At 40.7% G+C, this 13,688-nt stretch overlaps 1 protein-coding gene across 2 annotated transcripts in view; it reads left to right on the top strand.

Moving 5' to 3' along the window:
* Nucleotides 1-13,688, top strand: part of OS9 (OS9 endoplasmic reticulum lectin) — a 39,369-nt gene that overhangs the window by 16,642 nt on the left and 9,039 nt on the right. For both annotated transcript variants that reach the window (XM_026673937.2, XM_026673935.2), the window contains exons 6-12: nucleotides 522-723; nucleotides 1,672-1,782; nucleotides 3,915-4,030; nucleotides 6,052-6,094; nucleotides 9,782-9,870; nucleotides 10,383-10,622; nucleotides 11,840-12,089. In XM_026673937.2, the coding sequence (XP_026529722.1) occupies nucleotides 522-723; nucleotides 1,672-1,782; nucleotides 3,915-4,030; nucleotides 6,052-6,094; nucleotides 9,782-9,870; nucleotides 10,383-10,622; nucleotides 11,840-12,089 (1,051 nt within the window). The remainder of the gene's footprint in view (nucleotides 1-521; nucleotides 724-1,671; nucleotides 1,783-3,914; nucleotides 4,031-6,051; nucleotides 6,095-9,781; nucleotides 9,871-10,382; nucleotides 10,623-11,839; nucleotides 12,090-13,688) is intronic.

Raw genomic sequence — 13,688 nt, 5'->3', positions numbered from 1 at the left:
TCATCTGTTGCCTCCACATTTCCTGCAAGGGGAAGCACTGGAAAAAGACCTTTAGTCACACTGTTGGCAAAAGAGATGCTTGATTGCTTGCTTGACTGAAAGGCTTATTTTTATCTTGTGGTTGCCTTACCTTCCTTCTTAGAACCCGTCTTTCATTTGTAGTTCTGCATTTCGGGGGGAGGGGGGCGGAGAATTGAATAGGCCAACTAAACTAGTTGTTGATCTAGGCTGAAATTCTTAACAAGCACAGAATTTTACTCTTTTGGAGGGATTTCAGTTCCTTGCTTGCCATTTTCAAAATGAGGCGATCCAACTTTTCTTCCCTTTGCTTCCCTTTTCCCCAATTCATGAAAGCAGTCTCAGGATAGGATGGGAAATGTTGATGCTTGATTCCCTACAGAAATGCTGCCTGTGAGAGTCATATAGAACAGAGGACAGGAGTCTACAGCATCCCAAAGGGTTGAACTCTCATATAAGATAGCATCATTGGGTGTTTTTTTTCTTCCTTACCTTGATTCCAGTTTTTGTGTGAGGAAGGTTCGGGAGACTACATTGCCCGTGTTGATGAGCCCCAGTCCTGTTCCTATGTGCTGACAATCCATACCACCCGCATCTGCCACCACCCGTTTCTGCGACCGCCATCCACAGCCACCCCTCAGTCCATCCGTTGTCACCCAGCCCTCAGCCCTGCTGAATATGTGGAATATGTCAAGGCCCAAGTATGTAAGTAAATCCTGTCAGTAAAGAGGGAGAAAGCCCTTCCATATCTCCCTTAGGGAGGGTGAAAACTCAAGACCTCATATATTGTTTCCCTGAAATTGTGCCCAAATTCAGTGTGAAAAAGTGACTGCAGAAGCTTTTTGCACAAATGCGTGCCGGCTTATATCATCTTTTTTCTTGTTTTTGATAGTTATGTAGGATGGGTTTGTAGGACTTGGAAGATTCTACTCCCTACATCCTCCCATATCCCTGTATCTAAATTGGGATATAGACCACTCCAATTCATTACACTCAGGTTGAAAGGGGAAAAAAACAGATTGTCCTTCTGTCCTGTTTTCTGTGGATGACAGGAAGGGGGAATATAGGGAAGCGAGAGCCCGGTTCAGAGAACAGGTTACAAATTTTATCTGAGCCATGAAGTCATTTAATGATTCAGATTTGGAGATTGGTTTAGTGTAACTATTAAGTTAGGTTCCTGTTTTTGAGGTGTGTTTAGTGGCGGTGGGGGAATGTATCTATGTTTCTTTTTAGAGGGAAACAGGTAGAATAAGTCTATGCATTTCTGCCGAATGTCCTGCACCCACATGACATTTAAGAGAAAGAATTAATAGAACTGCAAGGCGTGGGAGATCCATGCTGCTTAGAGTATTGAACGACCACCTTGTGCAAGCAGGGTGAATAGCCTATAAGTCTGAGGACCATGGGGTGGTGTAGTGTCAGGGATTGTCCGTTTAAAGCTTCTTCAGCCGCTGCTGCTGCTTCTCAGCTTTCCTTTAGTTCTGATTAGATTGTAAAAAGAAAGCTATACCCAATGCAATATTTGCAACAAAGAATCAGCTAGTAATTCCTTTGGAGAAAATCTTGATGTTAGGATGATGGTCTTTTCAATGATCAGATATCTTCGTGGGAGGTAGAGTTTTATGAAGTATCTAATGTCTTAAATTGCTGCAGCTGATACCAAGCGCAAAGTGGAGGAAATTTCGGAAGAGCTGAAGACTCTAGACACACAGCTGTGGAATGAGCAAGATGCCAGCACTGCAACTCAGGATTCCAATGAAAATGGTAAGCTACTGTTACCTTTCCCTAGCTTGGGGGCCTTCAAATTCCCTTATCAACCCAAGCACACTCTGTGTGATGTTATTGAAAATATCTGGAGGGCACTAGATTGGGGAATGCTAAATTAGACTCACAAAAGTATCACTGAAATTAGTTAACATAGATGGATTTCAGTGCCAAATTCCATCAAGAATGGCAACAATTTGTACATGTAGGCAGAGAGAGAACAGAGAATGGACAAAAATATCAACCTCCTAACAAATGCATAATGGAGTGTTTTTTATTTTATTTTTAAGGGTTTCCCAAATAAAACTGTCAACATCCAGCTTGAGTATCCAAATAAAAGTCCAGGTTCATATTCTTAAAGAATAGTGATTTCCATAGTTCTTAAGACTCTCTGGATGTAGGAGAGAAAAATAGGGGTTCTACTTGGTTGCCTTCTTCATTGTATGTAAACAATACTGAAAGCTCTGAAGGAACAGGATAGGAGGCTTCACAAGTAAAAGGAACATAGCATTGGGAATTTATCATTAAACAATACAATATAAATTCTTAAAACATAACATAGATATCCATTAAAATAGATTAAATAATAAAGACGAGTATTTGAACCACAGATCTCAAGAAAATGTCAGTCAGTAAAACAGATCAGTGTAAGGCCATGAAGTACTAAACCGTAAAAAATCCACTAAATCTCAAAAGCTTGGGAGAAATAGCCTGGATTTATCCTGGTATTGAAATAAAACTCAGGTACTGATCTGATTTTTTGGAAGAAGGTAAATCCATAACCAGAGTGACTCAAAGAGTATCTCTCTTACTGTTTAAAGTTTAAAAAAAAAAAGAATCTTCCAGATATAACTTAAGAGTACTTTTGGTTGTAGAATAAGAGCTGCACATCTCAGATTCAAATGGCTAAATAAAAATTTCCTAACTTATCAACCATCAGGACAGGGCAAGATCTATAATGTTTACCAATTCAAATATAAATATCATCATTGCTTGCAGCATTTCACTATACTTTCAGTGCTCTGTTTTATATTTTGATTCTAATTTATGGACAAAGGGGCAGTGCTTTAGCAAGAGAAGCTGAGGACAACTAGTTCCTTTCTCTAAGAAAAATTAAAATTTTTGTATTATGGCATGGGTGTCAAACACGCCGCATCACGTTGCCGTCATGTGACATTTCATTACGTTTTCCCCCTTTGTGGAGCTGGGGTGGGCATGGCCTGCATGTGACGCATTTGGCCCATTTGACACCCCTGTATTATGGGCCAGGTTAATGACTTATTTTTAAGTCCACACTCCTTATGTGTGATATTGCCCAAAAATACAACTTAAAATGGCTGAACTAGATATTAAAAATCAGTGTCAAAAAATGACTGTAGAAGCTATATGTAGGGACATGTGCTTGCTTATATCACCTTTTTTCTCATTTTTGATAGTTACGAGCCTAGGACTTGGATTATTCTATTCGCTACATTATCTTCAATTTATTGAATTTCTCGTATAGCATCTTGGGTGGGAAAAGGTTAATCCCAGAGTTCTGATTAGTAAGAGTTATTACAAAGAAGCTTAAAGTAACCGCACAATCATACTCTATTTTCAAATGAGAAACTTTTCTATAAGCAAATGAAGGTGGTAAGGTCCTGGGTTGTTTTTTTTAACTCTTTTCACTGAATTTCTTAACAGTGTGAGAACCAGCTTTCACATCATGCCTCCAATTTCAAAATGATTGGACAGCTTCCTTTTTTATAAACCTAGTGACTAGAATAGCAGTGGCACTTAGACTTATATACTGCTTGAAAGTGCTTTTAAAGCCCTCTCTAAGCAATTTACTGTTTCAGCATATTGCCCCCAACAATCTGGTCCTCAGTTTACCGACCTCAGAAGGATGGAAGGCTGAGTCAACCTGGAGCTGGTCAGAATCGAACTTCTAGCATTTGGCAGAATTAGCCTGCAATACTGCATTCTAAGCACTGCGCCACCACAGTTCTAAATAGAAACCTCTAAATAGGATACAAAGTTCTCTACATGCTATCATCTTGGTTCACAAATGCCTGGTTCAAGGGCACTATAGAGATGCTTAGCTTGGATGTTTTCCTCTTATTTAATGCCCTTTGCTTTGCTTCTTTGATCAGTGACCCCAGCCCCTTCTCCTCCTTTTGAGAGTGAACCTGGGGATGAATCTGAGTTCTGGGAGAGAATGGCGCTGCACAGAGAAGGGAAAGCAGCTGAGACTCCAGACCAAACAAAGGTAACTTCCTATCAGCATATTGCAACTTCAGTTATTCCAAAGCCGGTGATGTTAAAGATGGATTCCTATCTCAAAACTGGACGTGCTACCTTTTGGACTGTGAGATTTTGTTTTTGCTGGAGCAAGATGATAGCAATAGCACTTAGACTTATATACCGCTTCGCAGTGCTTTACAGCCCTCTCTTAAGCAGTTTACAGAGTCAGCCTATCGCCCCCAACAATTTGGGTCCTTATTTTACCCATCTCAGAAGGATGGAAGGCTGACCTTCAGCTTGAGCCTGGTGAGATTCGACTTGTCAAATTGCAGGCAGCTGGCAGTCAGCAGAAGTAGCCTGCAGTACTGCATTCTAACCACCGCCACCATGGTTCTGGTCTCGCTATACATCTTTCTCATAGCATCTGATTTAGTTTATGCTTGATGATCTATTTTAATTTAATTTGGCATGCATAGGTATCCTGCCCTTTTAGTATATTGTCTAATGTTTGACTGTACTTGTACTTTATACTTAACATTTACTGTAAATATAGTAGAAGATAGATAAAATCAGTGTAAAAACTTCCTAAAGCATTACATTTAAACAGCATTTCCTGACAGTTAGAACAATTAATCAGTGGAACGATTTGCCTCCAGAAGTTGGTGCTCCAACGCTGGAGATTTTAAAGAAGAGATTGGACAACCATTTGTCTGAAATGCTAGAGGGTTTCTTGCTTGAGAGGAGAGCTGGACTAAAAGTTCTCCAAGGTTCCTTCCAACTCTGTTGTCCTGTTAAAGCTACTGAAAGCAGCAGAGATTAAAAATATCACAATTAAAATTATTTAAAATGCCACCAGCCGTAGAAGTGCAGGAAATTTAAAGGAGAACTAAAAGACCATTCATGCTGAAAAAATAACAGAGTGCACATCAGGCAAATGTCTCTAGGGAAACAGGTGGGCACAAATTTAATTATAAGAAGGCTTCTTGACTAAAAGTCGTATAAAGTGCAATTAAACATTTAAAGCTTGTCACATTTCAATAGAGGAGGGAATTCCATAATCTAGGTGGTGTAAAAGCATTTTTTGTTGTTACCTGGCGATTTTTATTTTAAAAAAGAGAAGGCAGAGAATACATCCTTTGAATATTAGATAGTGTGTGTGGTTAAATATTATTCCGTAGGACAATCCTATTAAAAATAACCTTAGCTAAAGAAAAGTCCAAAAAAAGTAGAGGTTCCCGGATGTCCCAGAGGTGCTTTTTCAGGAGGCAACTGAACTTTCGTGTTTTTTCTTTGAAGATGTTTTGCTTCTCATCCAAGAAGCCTCTTCAGCTCTGACAGGAAAGTGGGGAATGGAAGGATTTATATTCCTTGTAGGCAGCTGGTCACTTGCATCCTTTTAGAGGGTTGTTGAAAAGTTTGGAGGTTTATTTGTGTCCTCAGGATTACCTGAGTAGTGCTTCTACTACAGGAACCTGAGTAGTGTTCCTGACTCCTTTAGTAGGAGCACTACTCAGGTGACCCTGAGGAATCGATACAGATAAACATCCAAGTGCTTCAACAACCCCTCTAAAAGGATGCAAATTACCAGCTGTTTGCAAGGAATATAAATCCTTCCATTTCCCGTTATCCTGTGAGAGCTGAAGAAGCTTCTTGGACGAGAAGCGAAACGTCTTCAAAGAAGAAAACAAGGAAGTCCAATTGCCTCCTGAAAAAGCATCTTCGGGACCACCATGACCAGGATGACTGAGAATCTCTACAGACTTTTAGAGGTTCCTGGACTAATAATAGTGCAGTTAGGAATTAACCACAATGGTACGCACATAGAACAGCCTCAACATATATGAGGGGGGGAAAACAGTATGTTGAATTGAGTACATCAGCTAGGTTGGAAGAATTACCCAGATCAGAAATCCACCGGGCAGAATGAATGGCAAAATTCAAAAGATCTGCCACTTGGAAATCCTGCCCTATTCCATTTCTGAGGTGGCATTTTTAATGTGCAGTGCTTAAAAACAAAACCATTCCTCTTTTTCTCCTTTTTTGTAGGAGGAAGAACTAGGGATGAGGACAGCAGGCAGTCGCCTAGCAGGTAAGTGTAAAGTGCTTTGTGGGTGGCTCTAGAGCTAGGGGTATCAAACTCAATTTCATTGAGGGCTGCATCAGGGTTGTCTTTGACCTCAAGGGGCCAGGGGGGCATGGCCGGGGGGGGGGGCATGGCCGGGGGGGGGCATGGCCAGTTCAACATCACTCTTGTCGGGTGTGCCTGTGGTGGCCCGAGGTCTCTGCCAGCAAAAATGGGTTCCTGAGCTCTGTTTTTGGCTGCTCGGGAGGCCTCCCTCGCTCCGTTTCCACTGGCAGAGGGTGGCAGGAGGCCGTGGCAGACAAAAATGGAGCTCGGGAGCCTGTTTTTGCTGGCAGAAGCACCGCAGACCAGTCCTTCACTGTTTCCAGGGTGGCCACGTGGACCAGATCCAGCCACGGGCATGGTTGCCTGCAGGGGAATAGGGGTACCGGGTCTGTTTTTGGAAGGGAGGGGAAACACTTTGTAGGATTGCAGGAGAAGGGAGGCGAGTTGGGGTCCGGTCTTTTGAGCCAAAAGTGCTGGGGATTTGAATCCTTCAGACGAGCATTTATTTATTTTATTTTATTTATTTGATTTGTCAATCGCTTACAAGATAATAGATATAAGTATAAACATGAGTAAGGAATAGGTATGAATAAATGGGGACAAAAGGACAGGGTTGATAGGCACGATTGTGCCCTTATGCACGCCCCTTACAGACCTCTTAGAAAGGGGGTAGGTCAATAGTAGATAGTTTAAGGTTAAAGGAGTGGGGTTAGAGGATGTAACAACAGAGTCAGGTAGTACATTCCAGGCATTGACCACTCTGTTCCTGAAGTCGTATTTCCTGCAATCGAGTTTGAAGCGATTTACATTGAGTTTGTATCTGTTGTGTGCTCTTGTATTGTTGTGGTTGAAGCTGAAGTAGTCATTGACTGGTAGGACATTGTAGCAGATAATTTTGTGTGCTATGCTTAAGTCTAACCTTAGGTGGCATAGTTCAAGATTGTCCCAAGCCCAAAATTTCAAGCCTGGTGATATAGGGTATTCTGTTGCAAGCAGAGGAATGTAGTACTCTTCTGGTGAAATACTTCTGGACTCGCTCGATTGTATTAATGTCTGATAGCCAGATTGATGAGCTGTATTCGAGTATTGGTCTGGCAAAAGTTTTGTATGCTCTAGTTAGCAATTCGAGATTTCCAGAGGAGAAGCTTCGTAAGATTAGATTTACAATTCTTAATGCCCTTTTGGCAATGCTGATACAGTGAGCTCTGGCGCTTAGGTCATTTGATATGAGAACTCCAACGTCCTTGACAGAGTGAGGATCATCAACGAGGTCATATCTGCCTAGTTTGCATTTGGTGTACTGATTTTTTTTAACCAACGTGTAGGACAGAGCATTTGTTGGTCGAGATTTGAAGTTGCCAGATGTTTGACCATTCAGACACATATTCAAGGTCGCTTTGAAGGACAGTAGCATTGTCAGTGGTGTTGAATAGTTTTACGTCATCCGCAAAGAGGACGCAGTTGCTTATAAGGTGATCACAAAGGTCATTTATATAGAGTATAAAGAGTGTGGGTCCTAGAACGCTGCCTTGGGGGACACCACTCTTAACTGGTATTTAACTGTAACTGGTATTTTTAACTGGTATGTTAACTGGTATGGTTATCATTTGTGGATGAGTTTTGGAGCTCATCCCTTGGACTTCATTGATCGTACCCTGCTTCCTCCCCTTCCTGCTCCACGATCTGGAACATCCAAAAGTGAGACCGCGTCTTGCTTTGCTGTGGATGGTTCAGGTGTCCTGAGGAAGAGCAGAATGAGGCTGAGCATCTCATTGTGTTCAAGGGAAAGAAGGGCAAAAGTGTATCGTCCCTGAAGAGCAGGGGTCCCCAAACTTGTCAAGTTTAAGACTTGTGGACTTCAACTCCCAGAATTCCTCCTCCAGTCATTGAGTTTGACAGCCCTAATCTAGAAAGTGTTTTGTGATTCCACGGGAGTGAGATCAGCCAAGAGAACTTTTAGCACTTCAGTGTACCCTCTCTGTTTCTCAGCAGAGGCCTGACCCTCAGGCTTTCCAATTAGCTTTCAGCATTGACCGTACTCATACAAGCACATTTATGTCTTTAATTACCTCTGGGGGGAGGGGCTCACTGCCCATTCAGCAGCAATGCTGACTCTTAATATCTCCCCCCCAGGTATTTTAATTGTTAAAATAGTAAAATATCAAGGAAAAAGAAATCTATGTTTAGATAGATAATGAAACAAATCAAAGAATAGCAACTAAAATTAGAATTAGAATTCTTTATTGGCCAAGTGTGATTAGATACACAAGGAATTTGTCTCCGGTGCATAACTATTAAGCATAATTAAAAACATGATGGGAAAACTTTCATTCTCCGCTTCCTTTCCATTTGTTTCCGCAACCGCTGACCAAAACTTTGACATTTATCCTTTTAATTGAACATTGAAGATTATTCTAATATCTATTTAAGTCTTTTCATTTATTTACTGGGCTCATAATTTACTTTTTAAAAGCCAAGTACCAAATGTCTAATGTTTTAGTACAGAAGGGAACTATTCCTGCTTACATTGAGTTAGTCTGATATGACGTATTGTCATTTTTGTGACAGGGCTGCATAGTCTCTCATTTTGCTCTTCCAATCTGATATCAGTGGTAAAGTTTCTCTTTTCCAATGTAATGCCGATATTTCTTTCCAATACAGTATTTTGGATTCTTTTTACATAACCACTGCATATGATAAAATGTTCTTTTTTTGTCGTACAATTTCCAGCATTTATTGTTATGCAATTTATCTTTCTTGGAAATTATTGGCAGAGCAATATGCCATCTATAAAAATGTTCTCTTAATGTTTGATAAAAGTAAAACAACTTGCTGTGATAAAAGTGGTACATGCTGGCTTGGCTTTGGTATACTTTGGTAAAAGTGGCTTGGCTTTGGTATACTATAAAAAGCTATAACATTTTGTGCTCGTGTTCCATTTTCCCACCTTAAAGAAGAGAAGGGAAGTGTTTCCTTCACTTTTTAATTGACTGCATTTTGCTCAGTTGGAAGCTGTGATTAGACTTGAATACGACTTGTCTATTATATATTTTGTTAGATCTACCCATGATATGTGAGTTCCACCTCTTACAGTTTAATTGAGCAAACCATGGTTTAAAATACTGGTTTGCTGTTATGGGTAAATGTAATCTTTCTGCATTTCTGTTTTGTGTTAATGCTTTTGTCATTAAACCTAAGTTACTGAAAATGAAATGAAAGCTTCCAATCACTGCCTGACGTTGGCTGGAAAAAAATACAGAGAAAAGCAATATTTGAACGCATGTCTCAGTAGCATAGTATTGAACTGTGTTTTATTATAGGAATAGGAAACCATGAGGCAACCAGAACATGAAGAGTGACAATTGCACTACATTTCTTTGCATACAGAAAGCAAGTGGAAGCACCTGGTTAGCACATGCAAACTATGCCTGGTGCAGTGAAGGAAGCCTAATGAAAAGGCAGGGCTTCCATCTCTCTGCAGACACAGAATAAATTACACAAATAGATACATGCAAATTTGCATAGAGTTGATGCAGGTGTCAGAACGGAACATCACTAGGTTCTGTGTACGTATTCTGAAGATATGTGACCTCCTGCAGGTATCTGACCTCCAAATAAATTGAATTCATTTTGTCTGTATTTTTTCAGATTTTAAGAAAAAGATACATTTCAAAGTTATTCGAAACCCCGGGGACTTGGTACAATTTATTCAGGAGATGAAGGCAAATGCCCGGAAGGTGAGGATTTTTAGTAGGACTTCCTAAACTGACTCAAGTTTACTATATGACAAGCATCACTTTTGCCCAGGTAGCTACGCTGAGCAATCTTCCCCTTCTTGGTGCTCTGCTAATATTTTGAATTTGAATTTCTAAAAGTTCCAGTCAGTATGATACCAGCTATCCATAGATTTACGCGTACACCAATGCGCACGTAGAAAGGGAGAGGGGAGGGATTTACAATATTTCGTAAAGTGTTACCCTGTGGTAAGATGGGCAGCCAATAAATTTAATAAATAAATATTTTGTGATTGGCCTTGTTTCCCCAGAGCAGCTGATTTGTATACCCAAAGTCCTTTCTGAATGTGCACACCAATGCCTGGAAGTCCCTTTTTCTCACCATTTGCCTGCTTGTAGCTCTAAGAGCATTCTACCTCTTTTATTTAAAGCTCACCATCAGACTGGGTGAGTTGATCAAATGCTTTCTGTTCCCCCCCCATTGGCCGTTTCTGAACTTCCCCGTGTCCCTTTAGGGCAAAGAGAAGACCGGTGAATCTGAAGACGCGATGCAAGAAAGCTCACCCCAAATTAAGGCAGACCCAGAAACGGAACGCCCTGAAGATGGAGCTCAGGGGAATGAAGAAGATGAAGATATAATAGGGGAATTTGAGAAGGAATTGGAAGACATTCTGCTACCTAAGTCTGAAATGGCCAAGCTGAAGGAAGAAGTGAAAACAGAAATGGAGAAGGAGTTTGACAACATCATTGATGAGGTCAGGATCTCTTAGACTAGCTCCATTTTTCAGTCCAACCTTCTGATCTCTCCCTCCCAAAAGAGGGATGGGGCCGTTCCTGAGTATTCCCAAGCCCTGCGTTCCTGTTTCCTTCTATACTAGATAAAATGAAGTCCTAGATGAGCAGGAGAAAGGGGGAAAATGCAAAACGTTTCTATAAAACGATGAATGAATTCAAGATTGGTCCAGTAACATGCCCACTTTACATGGCAAGCTTCCCAGAGCTCTATGTATTATCCCATACGTTGCCTGAGGGAGAAGGGTAGATCCCATTCTTTCTCTTTCTTTCTGTTTGTTAGCCTGTTTTCCTCTTTTTCTGGGGGGGAAAAAGATGAGTGCCTAGTCAGTTGAGATTGGCTTAGGGCATGGTTTTCAACCCTGACTGCAGAGAATATTAAATACTATGAAGAGAACTGCACACCATAAAGACTCCACTGCACCTATTATCTCTTCAATACATTAAGGATCTTGGTCAGCTTACAGCAGGAAAGGTAGCAAGCATTGTCCTTTCTTGTACCTCTCCCTCCCTACTTCTAAATATACACTGGGTAAAGGTATGGTCGCATTCCTTTTTTTTTTCCCCTTCTCCCATGCTCCTGCCATCTTGTGTTGCACTTTAAAAGGAAGCGTGTCTCATCACAATGTCTAAAAACGTCCTTTAAATTGCTTCGTGAATCCAGGCTTTGGCATTGAATTACTGAAATTTCATAGAACCTGTTGAACAAACAAACAAGTACAGGTGGTCCTCGGCTCACGACAGTTCGTTTAGTGACCGTTTGAAGTCACAACATCATTGAAAAAAGCGACTTATAATTTTTCACATTTAATTACCATTATGGCAACTCCACGGTCATGTGATCAGAACTCAGGTGCTTGGCAATTGACTCGTATGTATGACAGCTCCAGCGTCCCCGAGGTCATGTGATCCGCTTTTGCAACCTTCTTGACAAGCAAAGTCCATAGGGGAGCCAGGTTCGCTTAACGACTGTGTTAATTTAACAAGTGCAGTGACTCACTTAACAGCCGTGGCAAGAAAGGCCGTAAAATAGGGCAAAACTTCACATGGCAGCCGTCTCGCTTAGCAGCATAAGTGTGGGGCTCAGTTGTGGTCGCAAGTCGAGGACTGCCTGTATCAGATTCAGCTCTGATTCTTCTGAAGAACCCAGATCTAGTAATCTGTTACTGCTTACCAACAGGTCGAAGATGAACTGGGAACAAAAGGCCTGAAAGGTGAGTTTGACCGAAAACAGGCCTCCAAGTCTTTGGCTTCCACCCTCAACAAACTCATTGACAAGTTGGATCCTGGCAAAAGCCCACATGAAGAAGAAAAGGTTCAAAAGCAGCAGCAGCAGCAGGAGGAGGAGGAGGAGGAGGAAGAGGAAGAGCAGGAGGAGGCAGTGGAGGAAAGCAACCCTGCTAAAGAAAACCCACCCAAGCCAAGCCCTGGTATGATCCAGAAGCAACAAAATCAATCTTAGATTGAGCGTTGATAATTTGGATAATGTATTTGAATCAACCCAGCAGGGGGCATTATCTGCCATAAACTGCACCAAAGTGATGGCTTCCTTGAGCTGATCAAAGATCAAGGTAAGGTAGTTTAACAATCCTAATATTCAGTGGAGATTTTCAGTCATCCAGGTCGTGGTTGCCCCAAAGGTGCTTTTTTTCAAGAGGCAACTGGACTTTCTGGTTTTTCTTTTGAAAACGTTTCGCTTCTCATCCAAGAAGCTTCTTCAGCTTCTTCAGCTCAGAGGCTGAAGCAAAATGTCTTCAAAGAAAAACAAGGAAGTCCAGCTGCCTCTTGAAAAAGCGCCTTTGGGAACCTTCCTAGTAATTTCATTTCGTTGAAACTATTCGACCACTTCTACTGGATTGGAGGGCAGCGTTGCTGTGCAAGTAGTTTTCCTTCCCGAGGAATCATTCCAGCTGACGGCGGGGAGAAAGATCTGTCCAGAGACCTCTACTTTGCGAAGTGATTCTGGACTCTCTTCACTTCTTTGTAGGGCCTAACAAAACTACTGGAGATGGCTATACATTCGCACAGGTCTAAAATGATCAGCTATGCATTTCGGCTTGGGCCAAGCAAGTCATGTGATAGAGGTCCTATCCCAGGGTTTGGAGGCCATCAGGGTTAGATGGAGAGGAACAGGTTCAGAGGTTCAAGAAGAAGGCTTTGAGATGTGGTGGTGCAGTGGTTAGAATGCAGTACTGCAGGCTACTTCTGCTGACTGCTGGCTTTCAGCAGTTTGATTCTCACTGGCTCAAGATGGACTCGGCCTTTCCATCCTCCCAAGGTTGGTAAAATGAGGACCTGGATTGTTGGGATCAATAGGCTGAGTCTGTAAACCACTGTGAAGCAGGTATATAAGTCTAAGTGCGATTGCTATTTGTACCAATAAAGGAGGAGGCTTTGTATTCCAAAGAATACAAGGATTCCAAAGAAATACTATTTTTTTTTGAACAAATTTTATTAATTTTTAAAGACATACAAAACATAAATACACAAACACACAAAACATAAAAGCATAAAAAATCTCTTTTCTGAAAGTTGCTTAGTCCCGGGTTAAAACTCTTGGTACAGACACAAATTCAAATTCATATTCATTTTACATACCATTCCATATCTTATTAGCATTTTCAATTTTCTATATAACTTCTCTCTTTTAAATTTTCTCACTTTTATTTTATTTATCTCCTTTCAATTCGAATCATAATATTTATTATTCTTTGTCTGTTCTATTTCCAGCTATCCATTTATGTTTCTTCTTTAAAAAAACAAAAACCTTCTCCTGTATACTAAATGGAGTATGATGCCTTTATCCAAAGAAATACTATTTTTGATACTCAGTAGAATAATATTCCTTCTCATATTTTAAAATCGTTTGTCATTATTTTTTTTAAATACAAAGTAAAAACTAGCAAGAACTGATTATTTAGAATGAAAAAATAGAAAAAAAAATAGAAGTAAAGTGCAAAGCAAAGGTGTAGAAATCAAAAGAAAAAAATTATAAAGAAGTGACTTCTGATTTTTTTATAGCGGTTACA

Source organism: Notechis scutatus, chromosome 2 (assembly GCF_049901735.1).
Source record: "Notechis scutatus isolate UNSWTSFEM ecotype Mainland chromosome 2, rNotScu1.2, whole genome shotgun sequence".
NCBI classification, from domain to species: domain Eukaryota; kingdom Metazoa; phylum Chordata; class Lepidosauria; order Squamata; family Elapidae; genus Notechis; species Notechis scutatus.
The sequence above is the reverse complement of the archived record's forward strand: the minus strand, read 5'-3'. Positions and strand labels throughout refer to the sequence as shown.